The following is an 18,721-nucleotide window of genomic DNA, read 5'->3' on the forward strand; positions in this document are numbered from 1 at the left end:
AAAATATCTGCTGTTGGAGCAGGGTTTGCATCGTCCTTCTGAATCAACCGCTACCCGCTGCAGTGAAAACGTCCCAAAACATGATTAACGTGCCCGAGTGAATCCCACGATGTTCGAGCTTCAGACTCGTGCGAACAGGAGCTGATTGGAGCCGGCACAACGGCCAGAAAGAAAACCGATGAACTGCAGAAACAGATGAAATCAAGCGTCTGTGACCGTTCCAGCGTGAAAAGTTCAACAGCCTCTTCCAGCGTGACTCCAAACCGAAGGGAGAGTTTATAAATCTCTCACTCAGAGCAGATTTCAAATGTCTAAATAACGTACAACCCCGATGTTTCCACATTCCACCGCATCGTGAGACGCTTGTATTTTTCCGGGGGGGGGGAGAAGGTTTGAAATGGAAGGGCTTCAGCAGACAGTAAAACTCATTTGGGCATGGAGTCGGTGAGCTTCCTGCCAGCAAGAGACATAAAAAAAACCCAAACCCCAAAAACCTGAAGTAGACAAACTGCGTTAAGTGTTCATAAAATACCTCTGGCCATGCAGGGAGTGTTTGAAGGTGGGGGGGTTAAGAGAGGGAGGAGAGCCATTTTCATACATGGAGCAATGGAGCAAATAATAAGATTTGCTTTTATGTCACCCCAGGGTTTTACTGCAGTCATTGAATGCTGTAAATATAAATACACACATAAACAACATGGGATGTCAGATCTAGGCCTATTCCTGTACGCCAGCCGACAGAGGTCAAAGGTCAGAGATTCAATACCTCTGTCAAGCAGGTTATGTTTTAATTTGTCAACAGCATTACAGAAAAATTACAGGATGGATGTTCATGAAACTTGATGGTAGGAAGCAGTATAGGTCAGGGTAGGAATGTGTACATTTTTGTGCAGATCTGAATCAGGGAGTGGATCCAGGACTATTTCTTGAATCACTTTCTTTAAAATAGCAATTTGTTTTTATGTTTTCCAACATTTTCCAAGGGAATAATTAATGGATCTAGATGAAAAATATCAGGCATATTCAGGGGACTGATATCTATGAGCGGGTGCAATTTAGTTCAGCGTAATTGAGTTCTACTGACAGCTATCCTGGTTAAATATTGTTCTGATTATCTGCTTGATTAATATAATTATGTGTAATTGCAGTTTGGCATTAGTTTGAATCACCAAGCTGTAGGTTATATTGTGAATTCATAAGGATAAACACGGTCTCTCCTTATTTGCTACACAAATCTGCACAATGGTATGAAAATAGAAAGTATCACCATCATGTATTTGCCCCTGTAATCACACACATGAGTAAATGATAGTCTCATGACTCTGCACCTATAAGTGGTGAAGCGGGATGAAGATGCTGAGTCATGCATGTCTGAGGTGATTCAGTTCACAGCTCACTACAGAGAGACGAGCGAGTGAATGAAGGAGACAAACAGAATCACTGAGAGAACAGAAGGATTATAATCAGGCGGAGGGAAGGATTGCAAAATATTACAATGAGGAAGTTTCGGAGATTATATTTAAATAGAGAGACAATTCTGCCCATGCAAGGACTTTTACTTCCTCGAGAAAATACTCTAAAAATAACTCATTGTACTTTTGAGCATATTTTGATGATAATACTTTGGTTCTTGTGCTCAAGAAAGGTGTCAATACAGGACTTTTATTAATATTTTCAACAGAAAATTACTTTTTGCAATCATCCTGGGCAACAACACTTTGCTTTAAAACATTAATATTCAAACCACTACAGTGAAAAGTGTATATAATGTATAAATAAATATATTTTCTGATCTGCCTGCTCCTGCAACAACTGAACATTTGGATCAATAATTTAATCTTATCTTAATATTTATCTTATCTTATACATTTTACATTCACCACTGAGTGAAAGCAGCATTGTTGGATTATTACTTTGCATTATTTAGTATTTAATACTTTTACATTAATGTCAAAAAGCAGTGGAAGCATTCAAACACTCACATGCTCTCACCTTCTTCTGTGTGCGACCGTCATCTTGTGGACAACGAAGCAAAACAGCACTCAGTACGGAACCGTGCCTCTGTGACGTCATCACCGTGCGCCGGCAGCTCCAGCTCAACATGTGAAGAAAAACACGGGGAGGTTTTTTATTTTGACATTAAGCTAATTGACGAGCTGAAGTTGAACTTGTTTGCCTCCGACATCACGACACAAGGCGGAAGTGGGTCTCGCAAGTGTGTGTGTGTGTTTGTGTGTTTGTTGGCGTGCAGCATGGACAACATGGAGGAAGATATGATCGAGCTCCACGGAGACGAGGAGATCATCGAAGTCATCGAGCTGAACGAGACGGATCAGGGTCCTGGTGAGAGATCCACACCCTGCAGATCATCTGGAGGCTTCTAGACATGGTTACCAGTGGTTACCAGTGGTTACCAGTGACAACCAGAGCCTGTGCTGGTGTAGATTTGTGTTTAGTGGCTGGAGTCAGTCAGAAAATCTCATTTCAGAGACCCAGAGGATGTGGTTTCTAGTTGAAAAGCATCTTCAATGGTTTCTTTCTGTTTCTCTCTGTGTCTCCATTAGATGATCTGGCTGAGGACCTGGAGGACGTGGACTTCGAGGAGACTGGAGAAGCCGACTTCGATGACGAAGGCTGGGAGACGGATGACGAGATGGAGGCCGAGCAGGATGACAGCGAGCTCACCTTCTCCAAACACACCGGTACCAGCCTGTGTCCGATCGGTGCTGATAGATACAATCTGGACCATCAAGCCTGGTGAAGGTTTGATCTTCTTTCCTCTCTCCTCTGTCCAGGTTCGGTGTTCTGCGTGAACTTGGATCCTGCGACCAACAGCTTGGCCGTGACGGGAGGAGAGGACGACAAGGCCTTCGTGTGGAGGCTGAGCGACGGAGAGGTGATGTTCGAGTGCACAGGTGAGTGCCACTGGTCACCTGACCTCAGAAGGAAGAACCAGGGGCAGGGTATCGTTCCTCAGGGATAATAAAGATACCTCGTCTATAATATGGAAACTGAGTCTCCCTCCTGGAGTCAGACCCAGACGTCTGATGACCCGGCCTTGACCTTAAAAACTAGCATGGAGCCTCAACCCATCGATTTAAATTTGAGATTAGTAATGTCTTTGGCTGTCCTGACATTAAAATGAGTGATCACAGAAAGTTGCATCCTTATTTTCCTTAAACAAAAGACAGAGACAATTGTTTGACCCAATTTAGTGAGGGAGACAAAATGGAGAGAAGCAATAGAACTGCTCTTGTCTTGGCTCAGATTGTCTGAAGTCGTCTGAACACCAGTACAGTTAAATTAAAACCCTTTCTTTGTTTCCCACAGGGCACGGAGACTCTGTGACCTGTGCCATGTTCAGCCACGACTCCTCGCTGGTTGCCACGGGCGACATGGGCGGCATGATCAAAGTCTGGAAAGTGGAAACCAAAACGGAAATCTGGTCTTTCGAGGTGTCAGATCTTGAGGTAAAGAGCGTCAGGAGAGAGAATGTGTGTTTTCAGTTTGTGCATGTGTGAGCACTTGTGGAAGCACTTTTATTGGGGCTAAAGGAATTTATGCCTAAATACCTGAGCTGAGATTTTGGGTGGTTTTCTGTGGTTGGAAATGAGGGATCGGACTTTCTCCCCCTGCTTAACCACGACTGCTGAGTCGCCCTTTAGCAAGGCACACAACTAATGAAGATTACAAGATCTGCTCATTTGCCTCCAGTAGAAAAATGCATATAACCCGTGTGTTAATCGACCTGTTAACCTGCGGTCGTCTGCTCTGCTTCCTCCTCAGTGGCTGGAGTGGCATCCCTGTGCCCTGGTGCTGCTGGCGGGAACCGGCGACGGCAACGTGTGGATGTGGAAGATCCCGTCAGGAGACTGTAAAACCTTCCAGAGTCCGGCGTGCCAGGCCACCTGCGGCAAGTTCCTGCCTGATGGTGAGAGACAGGAAACCAGAAAGCAGTACAAGAGTACAATTAAAAGCAATTTAGCCTGGGACCCTATTTATCAAGCCCAGAATAATGAAATGTGTATAAAGCTATATTTATGACCATACTTAATCATTTTAACTTAAAATTCAAATGTGTGTCATTATAATTTGCTTTTCTTGCACACTGGTGACACCTAGTGGCTGGAGACTCAAAAGAAGAACCGATCAGATTTCAGTTGTCAAATATTAAAGACCTGGTGACCTCGCTGGAGGCAGGAAACTGCAGGAATTCAATAATATTATATAATAATAATATAACTCTAGTTTGATTTGTTCTCAGGTAAACGGGCTGTGGTGGGTTACGATGACGGGACAGTACGTGTGTGGGATCTGAAGAAGGGCAACGCCGTCCATGTGGTCAAAGGTGAGTCTGGCAGTTCTATCGTGTGATTTCATCCTCCTGTTACCTTTGAAGCTTTTAGTACTTTTAAAATAAGCACATCAATCAAACAAGCTTGTGAGATTACATGTTCCTTCCAATTATATACACACAGATACACATGGTTTTAGACTAACATCACACACCTCTCTTAATTTTGGCTCATGTTTGGTCCGTCCCTCTCTCACAGGTCAGGACGGACACCGGGGGACGCTGACCTGCCTGGCGTGCAACAAGGACAGCTCTCTGGTGCTCACGGGTTCAGTGGACGGCCGCGCCAAGCTCATCAACACCGCCACGGGCAAGGTGGGTGTCACGACAACGCCATGATAGAACAGTCTGGACAGGGAAAGAGGGACTGGTTGTTATTAAGTAAGTAGTAGGATAAAGACTAAGACACAATTATTAATTTGATGTGTGTGTCTCTGCAGGTTGTTGCAGTGTTCTCTGTGAATGAAGGAAACCCAAAAGCATCGGTAGACGAGGAAACATCCGTGGAATCTGTGGGATTCTGTAACATGTGAGTTCTTATGTATTGTAAAGTTGAGGAAAGTCTGCAGCGTCCGACTGTGGAAAATAGAGTTTGACAGTTTGTGTCATTCGTCTTGTTGTTTGCAGCCTGCCTCTCATCGCGGTGGCGTACCTGGACGGGACTCTGGCCATATACGATATCTCCTCCCAGGTCATGAGGTACAGGTGCCAGCACCAGGTAACCAGCAGCTGCAAGAGGGGGGGGGACGGGGGTGTGCTTGTGTGTGTAGTTTGGGAATTCACCCGTTACCTTTAACTCCTCCTCCTTGTTTTCCTCCAGGCCGGCATCGTTCACCTGCGGTGGGAGGAGTCTTCTTCTGTGGTTTCCACCTGCTGTCTAGACGGAGCCCTGCGCTTGTGGGACGCTCGCTCCGGCAACATGGTGTCCGAGTACCACGGCCACACCGCGGAAATCCTCGACTTCGCCATCAACAGGTACGACCGCGTCACAATCTAAAAAGCCGCCCTTGTTTGGGCCTGGGCAGGTCTGATGCTTGATCTCAACCCGACTGTCTTTGTCCGTCCATCAGGGAAGCGTCTCACGCAGTCACCACCTCCGGAGACAAACAGGCCAAAGTCTTCTGCCTTCAAAGACCCGACCGGTAGAACCAGCTGGAAGAGGCGGGACAAGAAGAAGAAGAAGAAGAGAGAGATATTTTTCAAATGAATATCCCGAGATGTTGGATTGAACATTTTTCCCTTCTCCTCAGGATTTTAAACAATAATCATGTGTGGTCTCACAATTTAATCTGAACGTTTGCAGTGGGATTGTAGCATCCAACAGATTATTTCTCCCTTTTCCATCAGCACTCTATTTTACCCATTTAAAGTAACTGAGTGTAAAAGGAAGTTATGGTCCCTAGATCTCTTCTACACAAGCTTGGAGTGTGACTCATAAAAACAAACACACACTAACACAAAGTGGAGTTCAATGAGTGATACATTACAGTGTCCGGTTTTTGACAACCCACTTAATATTCTGTCGTCTAAAATGTTTCAGAGATACACACTCATCCTTTCTTGCTGACTAGTTTTTACTTTAATTGGACTTTTTGTTTGCTAAATGACAGGACGGCATTTCTCAGAGTTTCCCTCTCGAGTGTGTGTGTGGTCTTCATCTCTCAGACTAATCTCACCAAACTTTGATGTAAACTAAAGTGTAAATACAGAAACAATTTCCCTCTGGGTAATTAATAAAATTCATTTTCAACCAAAGTCTGTGTTCTTTGTGACTCATGTCTTAAAAAGCTATCTGCACCCAATGAGTAAGTTTAGACTCATAACTATTTTTGTCTGTTTAAACCCACTTGGCTCATACTGGGAGACTAAACTGGTCACTGTTCTGGTCGTGGTGACATGGGAAATCCGGGAAAAATAACCAAAAAGCTTCTTAAATTCAAGTGGCCTCTCGGCTTGTTTGGACAACAAATTGATTCTGTTTTGATCCGGATGTTTAATATGTTTTTAATCAGATAAGAACAGAGGGGATGAGTCAGTTTGGAGACAACAGGGATCTTAAGGGAGTAGAGCTTTCCAAAACCGCAGCAGTGCAATGATAAATGATGGGAAAAACGAATTCTCCGTTCCCTTTCTTCTATTTTACACTTTTGACTATTTCACAAGAAGCTTTTACTACTCGAATGATGTTGATTGAGTTTCACAGTTGAAGAAAACATGTATGTGCATCTTTTTTTGAGTATGGAGGCCCAAAGGTGACAAAATGCTGTAAAAAAAAATGCTGTAAAAGTTCCTCCAAGGATGTTTGAGAACAAACTCAACTTGATCATTATTTAAAATTCACAAGATCCAGATTTGTCGCATACACTTTTAAATCTAGCTTTCAATTAAATGTGATCATAGCAGTAGAGGAGAGAAACCTCACCTCCTTGGCAGAGGTAGATATGAGGTTTACCTTTATTTGGAGATGGTTGATCAGCGGTGAGTTCATGATTCTTCCCAGAAGGTTCCTCCCTCGTTACGGCAGCTTTGGTTTTATCTGGGAAAAGTACAATGACCTCAGTCTGTAGCTTTTAAATAATTTCAGCAGAATGACTCGACAGCAAGTTGAGTCAAGGCCTCAATGAGGACTGTGACCTCAGACAGTCGTGTTTGTATATTTTAAACATAAATATTAAATATCTGTATTTGAATTTGAATATTTGTAAATTAATTAGATCCTTGTATTTATAAAGGGTGCAGCACAACAGTTCTTAATTATTCCGAAACACCTCAGCAGTGAAAACTTCACCATTACATATATTAATGTATAATCAGGTTCAGGGGTGAGTTCCTCAGCTTAAGACTCTGCAAATTTGACTTAACAAATTTTCAGAGTTAAACTTAACTGTTAGACTTAGCTGTTAGACTTAACAGCAGGAATCTACTTCCTGACCAGACTGCTGCTCCTCCTCACACACTTTATAAAACTTTCGAAACCCCAGCCTCTATTCTTCTGTTCCTTAAACTCTATCTTTGTTGTTCTGTCCTTTTTTTTCTCTACTCGCTGGTTCCTCTCCTCTCCGCAGGAAAAACAACTGTCGACATGGCTTCCTGTGCACCAAGTGCTTCTTCCTTTCTACCTGGATGCTGAGCTCACGCAATCATTGTGTGCGTCGGACCATGTACTTGTGCACATGCATAACTCACTCACACAGACAGGCAGGGATGCACTTATACGCACAAACATGGTTGGGCATTGTTCTGGGTCACAAAGTGTGTAATGAGCAGATGAAATTCAGCTTTAAAACCCAAACACAAGTCTCTGTTAGTCTCTAATAATAGTTTGTATCCAGACGTTTGAGATCAAATCAACCTAAAACACAGATTGTCCTGTTTTTTTAACAGATGCGGTGATAAATTGTGTTTGGCTCCATGTCACAGAAATTGGAGGTTTTAAAAAATAAAGCCTATCAATCAAAAAATGGAAAGTCCCACTCACTAAACACAACTGATCGGTGGATATTACTCATGATCCCCAGCTTCCTGAACCAGAAGAGCTGCCACGGTAACAGATCCACCAAACTCTGTTTAGAATTCTTCATATTCTAATATCAATAGAGATCAACTTTAGGTTTTAAGGAATTCTCAGATTTGAATTGGATGACAGCAACAGTTGCTGGGTCTGATTCTGACGACTGAAACTATCAGTCAATTTCTGATAGGAGATGGTTCCTGTATGAAAGCAAGGTTCGATAAAACATGCTTCATCGTCCGACAGTTTCAGCAGCAGCGTTTCCTACAGCCGGGCTGAAGGTCAACTAACAACCAGGGGGGAGAGAACACCTGTCAAGTGGCAGCAGGATATTCTCCTCATCTGTCACAGCAGTGTTTGGCCTCAAAGGTCAGCCTGCGTCGAGACAAAGGCGAGGAGTGGTCTCCAGGAGAATCACCTTCTGGACCTTGACAGGGCTAAAGTCTGATCTATTAAAATGAAGCTCGTATTCTCTCGACAGCAGATGTTAGAGCCAAGGTAAACACGTGCAGAGGATGAAGGGGAAAGTGACGAGCTTGTTAACAAAGCATCTATTTAATTAAAGGGTCATGGTGACGTTTGCTGCACAATATTTGCTCAGATCAGGAGAATTACTGATTTGAAAATATGATTAAGATCGGATGCGGTAATTCCTTAAAGGGACAGAGTTAAATTCTTGAATCAATTTACAAAATGATCGCAAACATTATTCAACCAAACAACCAGTGGTTCTTACCTGGCAGGTTGGGAAAATAAAAAATAAAAATCGTAATAGTCTATAGAATGTTCAACTTTCTGTGTGCAAAGTACATGTCCGGAAATTTAGTTGAAGTTAAGTTGTATTACTTTATGTGTAGGTGTACCTCATAAACTACAAATTACAATAAATAATTTAGAGAATTCTTACCTTAATGAACAACGTCAGCAACGTCCTGCTTCTTCTGGAGCATTCCTGGGTCATGGTGACGTTTTCTGCACAATATTTGCTCAGATCAGGAGAATTACTGATTTGGAAATATGATTAAGATCGGATGCGGTAATTCCTTAAAGGGACAGAGTTAAATTCTTGAATCAATTTACAAAATGATCGAAAACATTTCAATATTCAACCGAACAACCAGTGGTTCTTACCTGGCATGTTTGGAAAGTGAAACTACAAATCTTAATTTCGAAGGTTAAACTTTCTGTGTGCAAAGTACATGTCCGGAAATTTAGTTGAAGTTCAGTATTATTACTTTATGTGTAGGTGGGCCTAATAAACTATAAATTAGAATAAATAATTTAGAGAATTCTTACCTTAATGATCAACGTCGGCAACGTCCTGCATCTTCTGGAGCAGGAAAGCGTAGTCATCATTATCTGAAGATAACATGAGCTTGAATGGATAACGTTAGCTCGACTAAACAATATTAGCTTCTCTATACAATGTTAGCCTCACTAGATAATGGATAATATCAGCTTGTACAATCTTAGCATTACAAGATAATGATGGATAATGACTAGAACATTAGCTTAACTAGGCAAAAAAACTGGACATTAGCTTCATTGGATAATGGTGGATAACATTCGCTTTCTAAATAATGTGAGCTAGCTGGAGAACATTAACACACACTGGGTTTGATCTCCTTTGCCAGTTGAGGTCTATGTTTAACTTTGTGCACCTTTAATGAATCACAACACTCCACTTTGAGGTTATGCACAAACAATCCAGATTAGATCTTTGATTTACTGCGGTATGGGAGCCAGTGTTCCAGGAAACCCACCATGCTCCTTGTCCTCCTGCGTAGTTTGAAGATGTTGTGGTTTCACGTCCAGCCTGTCCTCCCTGCTCAGTGTCTCCCTCTCGGGTACATCTCTGTTTAAAAACCATTATCGGACTGGAGCTCATCCATCTCGGCTCCCAGCTATCGGCCCAGGTCCCGTGTTTGGGTAAGAAAAAATTTCCCGGCCGGCCTTCCATCCAACGCTGTGTTTAAATATGAGACGTGTGTGACATCTCTTATATACACGTACAGGTTGGATATGTATGTTCAGGCCGGTCCAGGGCCAAATTCATCTTAGCATCTGTTTTAACCCACTTAGGGGAAAGTGTGGCCGGGGACTCACACTTAAATAAACTGACAGCATCTTATTAATTACTAAAAATACTTATAACCCCCAAATGACTCAAATATTGACATGTGATTACATTGAAGGGGGGTCCTTTAAAATACATGTTTCAAGAACTAGTCTTTTATTGTGGTAAATGAGAAATAAGATGATTCCTGTTGGATTCAAACAAGTAATTATTCCTCAAACATTTTCTCGGACTTCCACGTTGGATTTCGTCAATTTCATGTTGTGGTTTTCCAACTGGGCTTTTCCGGCTGCAGATGATAAGTATCGGGGGGTTCTTGACGTGTCTGGGGGGCCGTGATGGAGAGAGTGAAGACAAACAACATGCCATGCCCAACACTGACGTGAACCTGGAATGTTCTTATCATTTTTCAGGCGGCTGACGATTACAGCTTCCCATCGTCGTCTTCCATTCATGGACGTGCACTCCAGGCCTGGACAGTGAGGGCAAGAAAAATGCAAGGGGCCAATGAAGGTAAGAGTTTGAGGGGGTTAATGGTCATTTCTGCCTCATTCAGCCCCCCCCCCCCTCAGGAAAAGACAGACCTACATCAGTCTATAACTCCCCTCCTCCTCCTTCCGATCCTCTGCACTTCCCCTTTAAAGTATCTGAGAGGATCAGCCGCACACTTCTCTCTCTGCGTCTCTCTCGGACTCAGTGGTGGGAAAAGGCAGCTGGAGCCGAGTGGACCGAAGGGATTTTTAATGATAATAGAAGCTCCTGTGGTTTGTGGTGGAGGTGACACAGGCTCTTTGTATGAAATGCAAGGGGAAGTGAACAGGAGAGTGATAAGAAACTCGGTTCTACTTGAATTTCCTTTGGCAGAGGATATATGTCTGGACTGTGCATCCCCAAAAGGTAAGAGTATTACTAGTTTGTGCTTAAAAAGGCAAAGATTATTACGTATTTTTACATTAAATCACATCACAGATAGTGATCGGACTTCAGAATTATTAATGATATCATGTGTATTTTATCCCTTTTCAGATTCCTCCAATTCTAAGACAAATCCAGAAATATCTTTAAAACTAATTTAATGAAAGAGAGTCGACAGAAAACACAAAACTAAGCCAGAATAAAGATGAGTCATGGTCCTGTGCATGTTTACACCTTTTTAAGACAGTACTCACTGAATCTTGAACAGGACTTTGGTACCATAAACTTCCCTTCACCGAGTTTTGTTTGCTTGTAAATCTTTGTTTGCTCCTTACATATATATATATACATACATGTATATATATGAATGTATGTATACTGGTAATACTGATATGGTGCAATATTTAATTTCAAAGTTGCATATATGATGTTCAACTTTGTTAAAAATCATTGTTGCACTGTTATTACAATAATCCTCTTTTGATGGCAGATATGCACTGACCTATAAAGGGAGACATAATAAAGCTGAACCATAAAGCAAATGGACATAAAACTATGTGTTAAATGTAGGTGTGGTAAATTCGCCTCAAGATATCACGTTCTACATTATAATAGAAACAAAGGCGGGCGTAACTCCAGAGTCCCCTGCTGATACATTATTGATTGACAGCAGCCGAACGTCCAGTAACATGTGATCTTGGCTGTTAGTTTGTTGCAGTGGTCAAGAAACCTTCAGCCAATTCTCTGGATTCTGCATCGTTTGCCTTGAAGATTTTACTAGAAAAATCAATCAATTAAACAAAATGTATTTGTTAAAAGTGGTAGAAACATGTAGAAACCTCAGAGAGAGCAAGAAGTGAAGGACAGAGGTGCAATTGCTGTCACGTTAAAATGTTAAAATACTGAATTTGCTATTTGTTGGGTTTGGTATCATTGTTCTGCTGCCGCAGGAACAAATCGTGGTTGTAATGGTAGAACGAAACCTAACTGATTCCCCAATATTTAAGATGTTTCTCACCAAAATTTGTGGGAAGGAAAGAAGTGAAATAGAAATGAACTCATATCTGCTTTTTCCCATTTCTTCCATTCTCCCTCCATCTTTTTCCAATTTCAGCAAAGTTGAACAAGGACATCTTTTTTTATCCCTTTATCCTCTCCTCCTACAATATGCCCTTTTTTGGATAGACTTCTGGAAGAGCTCAGGTCATTTTGGTTTTTAGTTCCTGTCCGGTTCTGGACAGGGTCTCCTGATTGACTCCAGTTCGGATGGTGTTTCTCTGCAGGGTCGCTGCACCTTAATGGGTGTGGTGCCAAGCTGCGATTGTGAGCAAGTCTCCAGATTCCAACCGCGATGGACGACACCGAGTCCTTCGCCGGCCTCTCCAGGGAGCAGCTCATCTACGCCATCACCGTGCCCCTGTCCACCTCCATCATCCTGGCCAACCTCGTCATCATCCTGGGCATCGCCTGGAACCGCCAGCTCCACAACACGCCCAACTACTTCTTCCTCAGCCTGCTGGTGGCCGACATGTGCACGGGCGTGGCGCTGCCCTTCGTCCCGCTCATGGGCCTGAACCGGGAGTTGAGCTTCAGCTCCTGCATGGTGGCGCACACGTTCCCAAACTTCCTCTTCCTGGCGTTCCTCTTCAACCTGGTGATGGTGCACTACGAGCGCTACATTTGCATTGTCGACCCTCTGCATTACAACAACCTGTGGATGCATCGCAGCTTTCCTCTGGCGTTGCTGGTGGTGTGGCTGCCTCCGCTTCTGTACGCGTGTCTGCCTGCGTTCGGGTGGAACAACTGGACGGGACCAGATTGGAACGGCTGTTGTTGTGCGACCAGCCAATATTTGACTCCACTTTCAAACTGTTCCACCAATGGAACCACCTGCTGCTCGTACCGGCGAGTGTTCCCCAACGCTTTCATCTACTTGGAGGTGTACGGACTGGTCCTGCCTGCTATCCTCACCATCGCTGGCATGACCGGCCGTGTCCTGTGGATCACCAGAGGTCAGCTGAAGGACATTTGCCGCCTCCACCGCTCGGTGGATCGGGGGAGTCAGGCCTCGGACCAGGAGCAGAGGCTGAACCTGCGCTACACTCGCTGCGTGGTGGCCGTGTCGCTGACCTTCCTGGCCTGCTGGGTTCCCTACCTCATCTACATGCACGTGTGCGTGGCCGTGCTGCTCAGCGACACCAAGTGGAGCTCCAACACTCACATCGTGCTGTCCTGCACGGGCATCGGGAGCATGGCCGTGGTGCCGCTGGTGCTCGGCCTGGTCAACAAGCAGTACACGGAGCCGGCGTACAAACTTCTCCGGAAACTCAGAGGCAGGTGGAGAAAGACGCAGGCGTCAGAGGAAGTGGCCGTCTGAGAAAATACTGATGATTCTGAATATTTATGAGGATAAATCCGCACGAAATGATGATGAACTGCAGGCACCCAGTCGGCCGAAAGGGGAAATATTTATTTACAAAATTAAAACACATTGTCTTTGTTTCTTTCACAATATATTTTAGGGCCCCTGACCAAATGACAGCGTCACACTTCTATGATATTAACTTAATTATTTAAATATGTTTTTCTGGTTTGAGTTCAAGAGATTGAAAAATAAGTAACATGGTTGAAACTGCAAAACCTCCACAGTGCACCTTTAAAATAGAAATTGTATAGTATGTTGGAACAACCAGCAAAGACAGTGGACATTTTGTTGGACAACAAGTTGTACAATTATCGTACAACTTACACTTGAATTAACCTAATAACACATATTTATTTAACATGAGAGCTCATTGGCTAATGTACACAATATTTGAGGGTGATGAATTTATATGTTTGCCTCCAGGTTTTGAATCCGTTATCCTCTCAAAATGATTTTTGTATTTCCTGTGAGACAGATTTTCCTGTAACCAACAGACCAATCAGATTCATCGGGTCTATGAGGGGGCAGAGCCTCATTTTAATATTAATGCTCTTTAAAAATGTCCAAATAAGCCTGTATGTTGGTGTTAGCCTTTTTAATGGCGTCCTTGTTGCAAGACAATCTTAAGAAATGATTTAAAAGAGGGTGAACAACAAGCAATGTAACTATAACGTCATGCGGGAAGGTAAAATAAAACTTTAAAGCTCAGAGACAAACCTGCTCTGCACATCAGTATCACTGCTCGTAAATTCTCTCCATCTGTCAACCCCCCCCCCCTCCCGCCTGCAATGTTTACTCCTACTTCCCTCACGAGTGTTTATCTATATACTGGTATGCAAGAGAAGAAAGGGGGAGAGATGGATGCATCCACAGGCCGTAATACATCTACGGGACATGAGGAGATTAGGCTGGAAAAGAAACATGAAGTGAAAACCATCTGAAAGGTCGAAGATGAGGATCCGCAGAGTTATGAGTTTCCGCTTTCAGTCACATTTTGATAAAAAAGTTGGAGGCATGTCAAAAGATTTGCAGGCTTGTGTGTTAGGGCAGCGTCTGTATTCAAAGAGGAAAATGAGATTTCGATTTTTCTAACGTCATTAAAAGGCAGAATGTGTCGTGGCATTTGTTCTTCCCAAAGCGAAATGTGATTTTAAATCGTGTGCACAGAGCATGTGGGTGGAAAAAGGGACAGACGGCCATTAAGTCGAGGAGGAGAAGCGGCCTTTAATCGAGTCAAAGGGCGAAACAAGACCCGACCTGTTGTGGGACATTAGGACGAATGTGACATCATCATGTGGCTGAGCAGCCGTGTTCCAGTGTGGTTTCCACATCAGAGCATCGTGTTCATGTCAGGAAGACAGAGAAGAGGAGGAGGAAGAGGCTCCATCTCCTCTCCTCTGGATCAAAACAAGTCTCTGAACAAACACTGTCTCTATCTTTAGAACATTTATGCAATTGTCTGACATTCAAACTGATTAAAGCCCGTTTCCAAACGATAAGATAAGCTACATAGGACAGGCATCAATCTCGGGCTCAGACTAGAATTACTTCCCGGTAGTTGTACGCCTCCGTCAACAATTGTGTTTTCTTCCAGACTCACAAGGGAGGAGAAGATACACATGTGAGGAAATACAGTAAAACACCAGATAAGATGACAAGATGAAAACCAGCAGAACAGAAACATTCCTTTGACCCTCTGCCTGATCCCACAATTTCCTTATTTTATTCAATCCAAAGAAAGAGTCGGGTGATTTTCTGCTGCACAAAGACAATATTTAATTTTTATTTTGCTCACAGATGTAGAGAAAATACATTGATTCCACCAAAGAGCACCACATGATAAGAAGAGAAACACAGCAGTGACATAACAGTTTCCAAGTCCAAACACAAATTCTGCTAAAAACCTCCCAAGAAGCTGCGGCTGACAGAGTTTCATTGACCCAACCACGTTTGAATTCACATTTTGAGGATATCCAGACCCCCCCCCCTCATTGGTCGGTGTAATGGGAGCTTTTCGAGACGACCCGGCCCGACTCCACCTCCACCCTGATCAGCAGGCGCTTCCTGGAGGCGGGGTCCGGCGGCGGGATGGCGGTGGGTTTGGGGGGCCGCGGCTTCTCGGGCAGGTGAGCGTCTGTGTGCAAGTAAGGACGTGGATTGGTTGGTTGGTTTGTTAGAAACCTGATTGAAAGAGAGGTTTGATTTTAGTGGGACACGATACATCAATCTATCATGAGTATTATGTGACGTATTGAATAGATACACATTTATTTTATCGCTACTGTGTCCATTTTTTAATTATATAAACATCCATATTCTTTGTATTTCACAGTTTTTATGTTTTTTTTATGATTTCAGAAAAGGTTTCTCACCGTTGTTGCGCATCATGCCGTTCATTCTTCACCGGGACGGAGCAGAGACAGTGGTTAGCGCCAGAATCAGTGAATCGTATGATTATTATTAACGAGTGAATACACCAAACACCGAAGTGGTCTTACCTCTCCTCCTCGCCCTCCAGCAGCTTGCGGTACGTGGCGATCTCGATGTCCAGCGCCAGCTTCAGGTTCATCAGCTCCTGGTGCTCGCGGATCTGCCCGGCCAGGTCCTGCTTGGCCCGCCTCAGGGCCTCCTCCAGCTGGGCGATGTCCTCCCGGGCCTTCCTCAGGCTGTTGTCGCCCTCGTCACGCCGGTCGTCGATGTCCCTCCTCAGAGACTCTTCCTACAGAGAGAGGAAGAGAAGCTGAAGGCTGCTTGGAGGAAGACGACTGAAGTCTCACTTTGAGTCTATGTGATTTTCGAACCTTCCTCATGAGAGCCTCCAGGTCCCCGTTGAGCCTCTGGATGTGACGAATCAGGTCTGAGATCTCCCTCTTCAGATCACGCACGTCCTGCTCACGCTGACCTGCAGTTTGGACCATGGCCTCGATCTAAGTGTGGGGAAATGTAAACAATGTTGGGTTCATCTTGTTATTATTATTATTGTACCGACTGGATTTTAAGTTCCAACTTCCTGGCGTCATCCTCCTCACCTTCTTCTGGTTCCATTGCTCGGCCTCCAGTCGGCTGCGGTTGGCCACGGCTGCGTACTGATTCTTCACGTTGTCTACGATCTCCTTCATGTCAAGAGACCGCTTGCTGTTGTCGGGCAGGATCACCGTCTTGTTCTGGACGAGGGACTCCATCTCCTTGATCTCCTGCAGGGGGCAGACACGAGCACGAAATATTGTTCTCTCATCCTCATTCTTTGGTGTTAAATGTTCAGTGAGTTGGATTTAGTGACATCTAGTGGTGAAGCTGCTTGTTGCAGCTGAATACCTCTCACCCCACCCTCCCTTTAAGATTAAGATTAAGATACAACCTGTGTAGCCTAAAAAACATGGCGGCCTCCGTAGAGAGGACCCGCTCCTGATGTTAATATAAAGTATCTAAATGTAAAGGGCTCAATAGGGTAAAGACAATTCATACAATTAAGATGAGATACGCTAGTGAAAACAATAATTTTCTATTAATTTTTTCCCAATAGATCCATTTCACCTATTACTTACACACTGCACCTTTAATTGTAATTTTATCAATAAAGGTATATATTCTTTTTACATATTTTTAAACCCCCAGGTTAGGAAGCACTGCTGTACAATATCATATGTTATAGTTTATAACATTATTAATGTATGTTAAGAAGAAAAAACAAAGGAGACAATAGTAAAAAAATGTAATAAACCCCATTATTACCTCATCATAGCCAATCCTGAGGAAGTCCAGTTTTCCCATCAGGTCCTCCAGCTCCAGGGCCAGAGTTACTTCCTCCAAGTGACCGTCATCTACATCCTGTTTGTATAAAAATATGAATACCAATAAGGTAAGGAATTTGCCTCCAAAATATAATATATAAAAATATATTGCTGTTTCTAAAAGGTTTGTTAAACAAGGAGAATAAGTGGCTCACGCTACCTTTTTGGTGAGGATAAAATCATTCTCCAAATCAGCTTTCTTCAGCAGCTCGTCCTCATATCTGAGACCAGGTGAGAATAAAGGGTGAACATTTCATTTGTGCCCATTTAAATCATCTGAATGAATGTGTGAGGTGTGAGGTGCTGACCTCTTCTTGGTGTCCTCCACCTCCTCCTGGTTCTTGGTCAGCTCGTCCTGCAGCTTGTCCTGGTCGCTGAGCAAGGTCTCGATCTGCTGCTCCAGCTCGTTTTCCAGCTGCTTCACAATGTCGTCCACCTTCCCCTGGTACTCCTCCTGCTCCTGGAGGATCTTCAGCTTTGTGTCCAGCTTTTTGTTCTCGTCCTCCAGGTTTTTCACCTGAGGCGAAGGGAAACAGATGTACTTGGGATTTAAGGTAAAATTAAAAAAAAGTCCCATTCTGCTATGTTGTCCTGCGGCTGAGGTTTTACATGTTATGTGGTTCATGTTGATAATGACAGGTGAGGATGTTTTCACTCAATGAAACTATGTGTGTAGCCTGTTATCATGTTTACTGTCGAGACAGAACGTAGAGAGACAAGGAGATGTGTTTAATGTGTGAATCAAATGTGATTACACACAGTCACATACATACAATCAACAGGCAAATCAGTGTGTCTTGATTTGCCTGATTTAATTAATTTGTATTGTTTTATTATTTGTATCTTATATAATTGTTTGAAATTCATTTTTTTTAAATGTATTTTTTAAAATACTTTTATTTTGTTTTTTACTTTTTCTAAAATTCTTTTTTTAATTGTTTGAAATTAAATTTTTTGTTTTAATGTATTTTTAAAATACTTTTATTTAGTTTTTTACTTTTTCTAAAATATCTATTCTAATCCTGTTTCATTGAAGAGAACATCGTTGCTTTAGTTAAGAATTTCCCCAAATATTTAAGTTATTTGTGTATTAATATTATTATCAGTAGTATCAGAAGCAGCAGGAGTAGAAGTATTACAGACCTTGTCAATCAGCTGGACGAACTTGTCGTTGAGTCCCACCATGTCGTCCTTCTCCCTGGATTTCCCGGAGGTGTTGATCTTGGGGGGCTTGCTCTTGGCCGGGCCCTTGCTCCCGGGGGAGTAGGACTGGCTGCTGTAGTCTCTGGGCTGAGACATGCTGGAGGTGGAGATGAGCTGGAGGTGGAGATGCTGGAGGTGGAGATGAGCTGGAGGTGGAGATGCTGGAGGTGGAGATGAGCTGGAGGTGGAGATGAGCTGGAGGTGGAGATGCTGGAGGTGGAGATGCTGGAGGAATCAGCGGTGAAGGCACCGACAGCTCCCCGCAGCAGCTGCTTTTAACCCGGACTGGGACCACCCATCACCTCGCCATGTGTCCAATCACAAGAGGACAAGTACAAGATCAAAGCAAGAAATAGGAAAAAGTCAACATGAAAAACTTGTATTTCCAGTGTGTGCCAGTTTGTCAGGTCACTGGGAGCCAATGGCACCACTGGGGGGCGGATTG

At 43.4% G+C, this 18,721-nt stretch overlaps 3 protein-coding genes across 3 annotated transcripts; 2 read left to right on the forward strand and 1 right to left on the reverse strand.

Annotated features, from left to right (window-relative positions):
- Positions 1-2,074: 2,074 nt before the first annotated feature.
- aamp (angio-associated, migratory cell protein) lies at positions 2,075-6,109 on the forward strand. Its single transcript, XM_061067121.1, has 11 exons — positions 2,075-2,343; positions 2,565-2,702; positions 2,796-2,915; positions 3,331-3,470; positions 3,787-3,931; positions 4,265-4,348; positions 4,554-4,669; positions 4,795-4,883; positions 4,982-5,072; positions 5,175-5,329; positions 5,425-6,109. The coding sequence occupies exons 1-11, from the start codon at positions 2,253-2,255 to the stop codon at positions 5,498-5,500; spliced, it is 1,245 nt and encodes a 414-aa protein (XP_060923104.1). The 5' UTR covers positions 2,075-2,252; the 3' UTR covers positions 5,501-6,109.
- A 6,055-nt stretch (positions 6,110-12,164) lies between these two features.
- LOC132996768 (G-protein coupled bile acid receptor 1-like) lies at positions 12,165-13,339 on the forward strand. The gene has a single exon (XM_061067123.1). The coding sequence runs from the start codon at positions 12,209-12,211 to the stop codon at positions 13,232-13,234; it is 1,026 nt and encodes a 341-aa protein (XP_060923106.1). The 5' UTR covers positions 12,165-12,208; the 3' UTR covers positions 13,235-13,339.
- Positions 13,340-15,345: 2,006 nt separating this feature from the next.
- LOC132996767 (keratin, type II cytoskeletal 8-like) lies at positions 15,346-18,372 on the reverse strand. The gene is made up of 9 exons (XM_061067122.1): positions 18,217-18,372; positions 17,382-17,590; positions 17,234-17,294; positions 17,015-17,110; positions 16,312-16,476; positions 16,084-16,209; positions 15,781-16,001; positions 15,655-15,680; positions 15,346-15,463 (listed from the first exon to the last, which is right to left on the reverse strand). The coding sequence occupies exons 1-9, from the start codon at positions 18,370-18,372 to the stop codon at positions 15,456-15,458; spliced, it is 1,068 nt and encodes a 355-aa protein (XP_060923105.1). The 3' UTR covers positions 15,346-15,455.
- Positions 18,373-18,721: the final 349 nt, after the last annotated feature.

Source organism: Limanda limanda, chromosome 23 (genome assembly GCF_963576545.1).
Source record: "Limanda limanda chromosome 23, fLimLim1.1, whole genome shotgun sequence".
Classification (NCBI taxonomy): domain Eukaryota; kingdom Metazoa; phylum Chordata; class Actinopteri; order Pleuronectiformes; family Pleuronectidae; genus Limanda; species Limanda limanda.

What these genes read in the sequence shown, in the direction of transcription:
- aamp (XM_061067121.1), top strand. Translation starts at nt 2,253, where the DNA reads ATGGACAACATGGAGGAAGATATGATCGAGCTCCACGGAGACGAGGAG. An exon ending in TCGAGGTGTCAGATCTTGAG is followed by an intron (nt 3,471 to 3,786) that starts GTAAAGAGCGTC and finishes CTTCCTCCTCAG; the next exon opens with TGGCTGGAGTGGCATCCCTG. An exon ending in TCAACACCGCCACGGGCAAG is followed by an intron (nt 4,670 to 4,794) that starts GTGGGTGTCACG and finishes GTGTCTCTGCAG; the next exon opens with GTTGTTGCAGTGTTCTCTGT.
- LOC132996768 (XM_061067123.1), top strand. Translation starts at nt 12,209, where the DNA reads ATGGACGACACCGAGTCCTTCGCCGGCCTCTCCAGGGAGCAGCTCATC.
- LOC132996767 (XM_061067122.1), bottom strand. Translation starts at nt 18,372, where the DNA reads ATGTCTCAGCCCAGAGACTACAGCAGCCAGTCCTACTCCCCCGGGAGC. An exon ending in GTGGAGGACACCAAGAAGAG is followed by an intron (nt 17,295 to 17,381) that starts GTCAGCACCTCA and finishes ACCTGGTCTCAG; the next exon opens with ATATGAGGACGAGCTGCTGA. An exon ending in TGGAGGCTCTCATGAGGAAG is followed by an intron (nt 16,002 to 16,083) that starts GTTCGAAAATCA and finishes CTCTCTCTGTAG; the next exon opens with GAAGAGTCTCTGAGGAGGGA.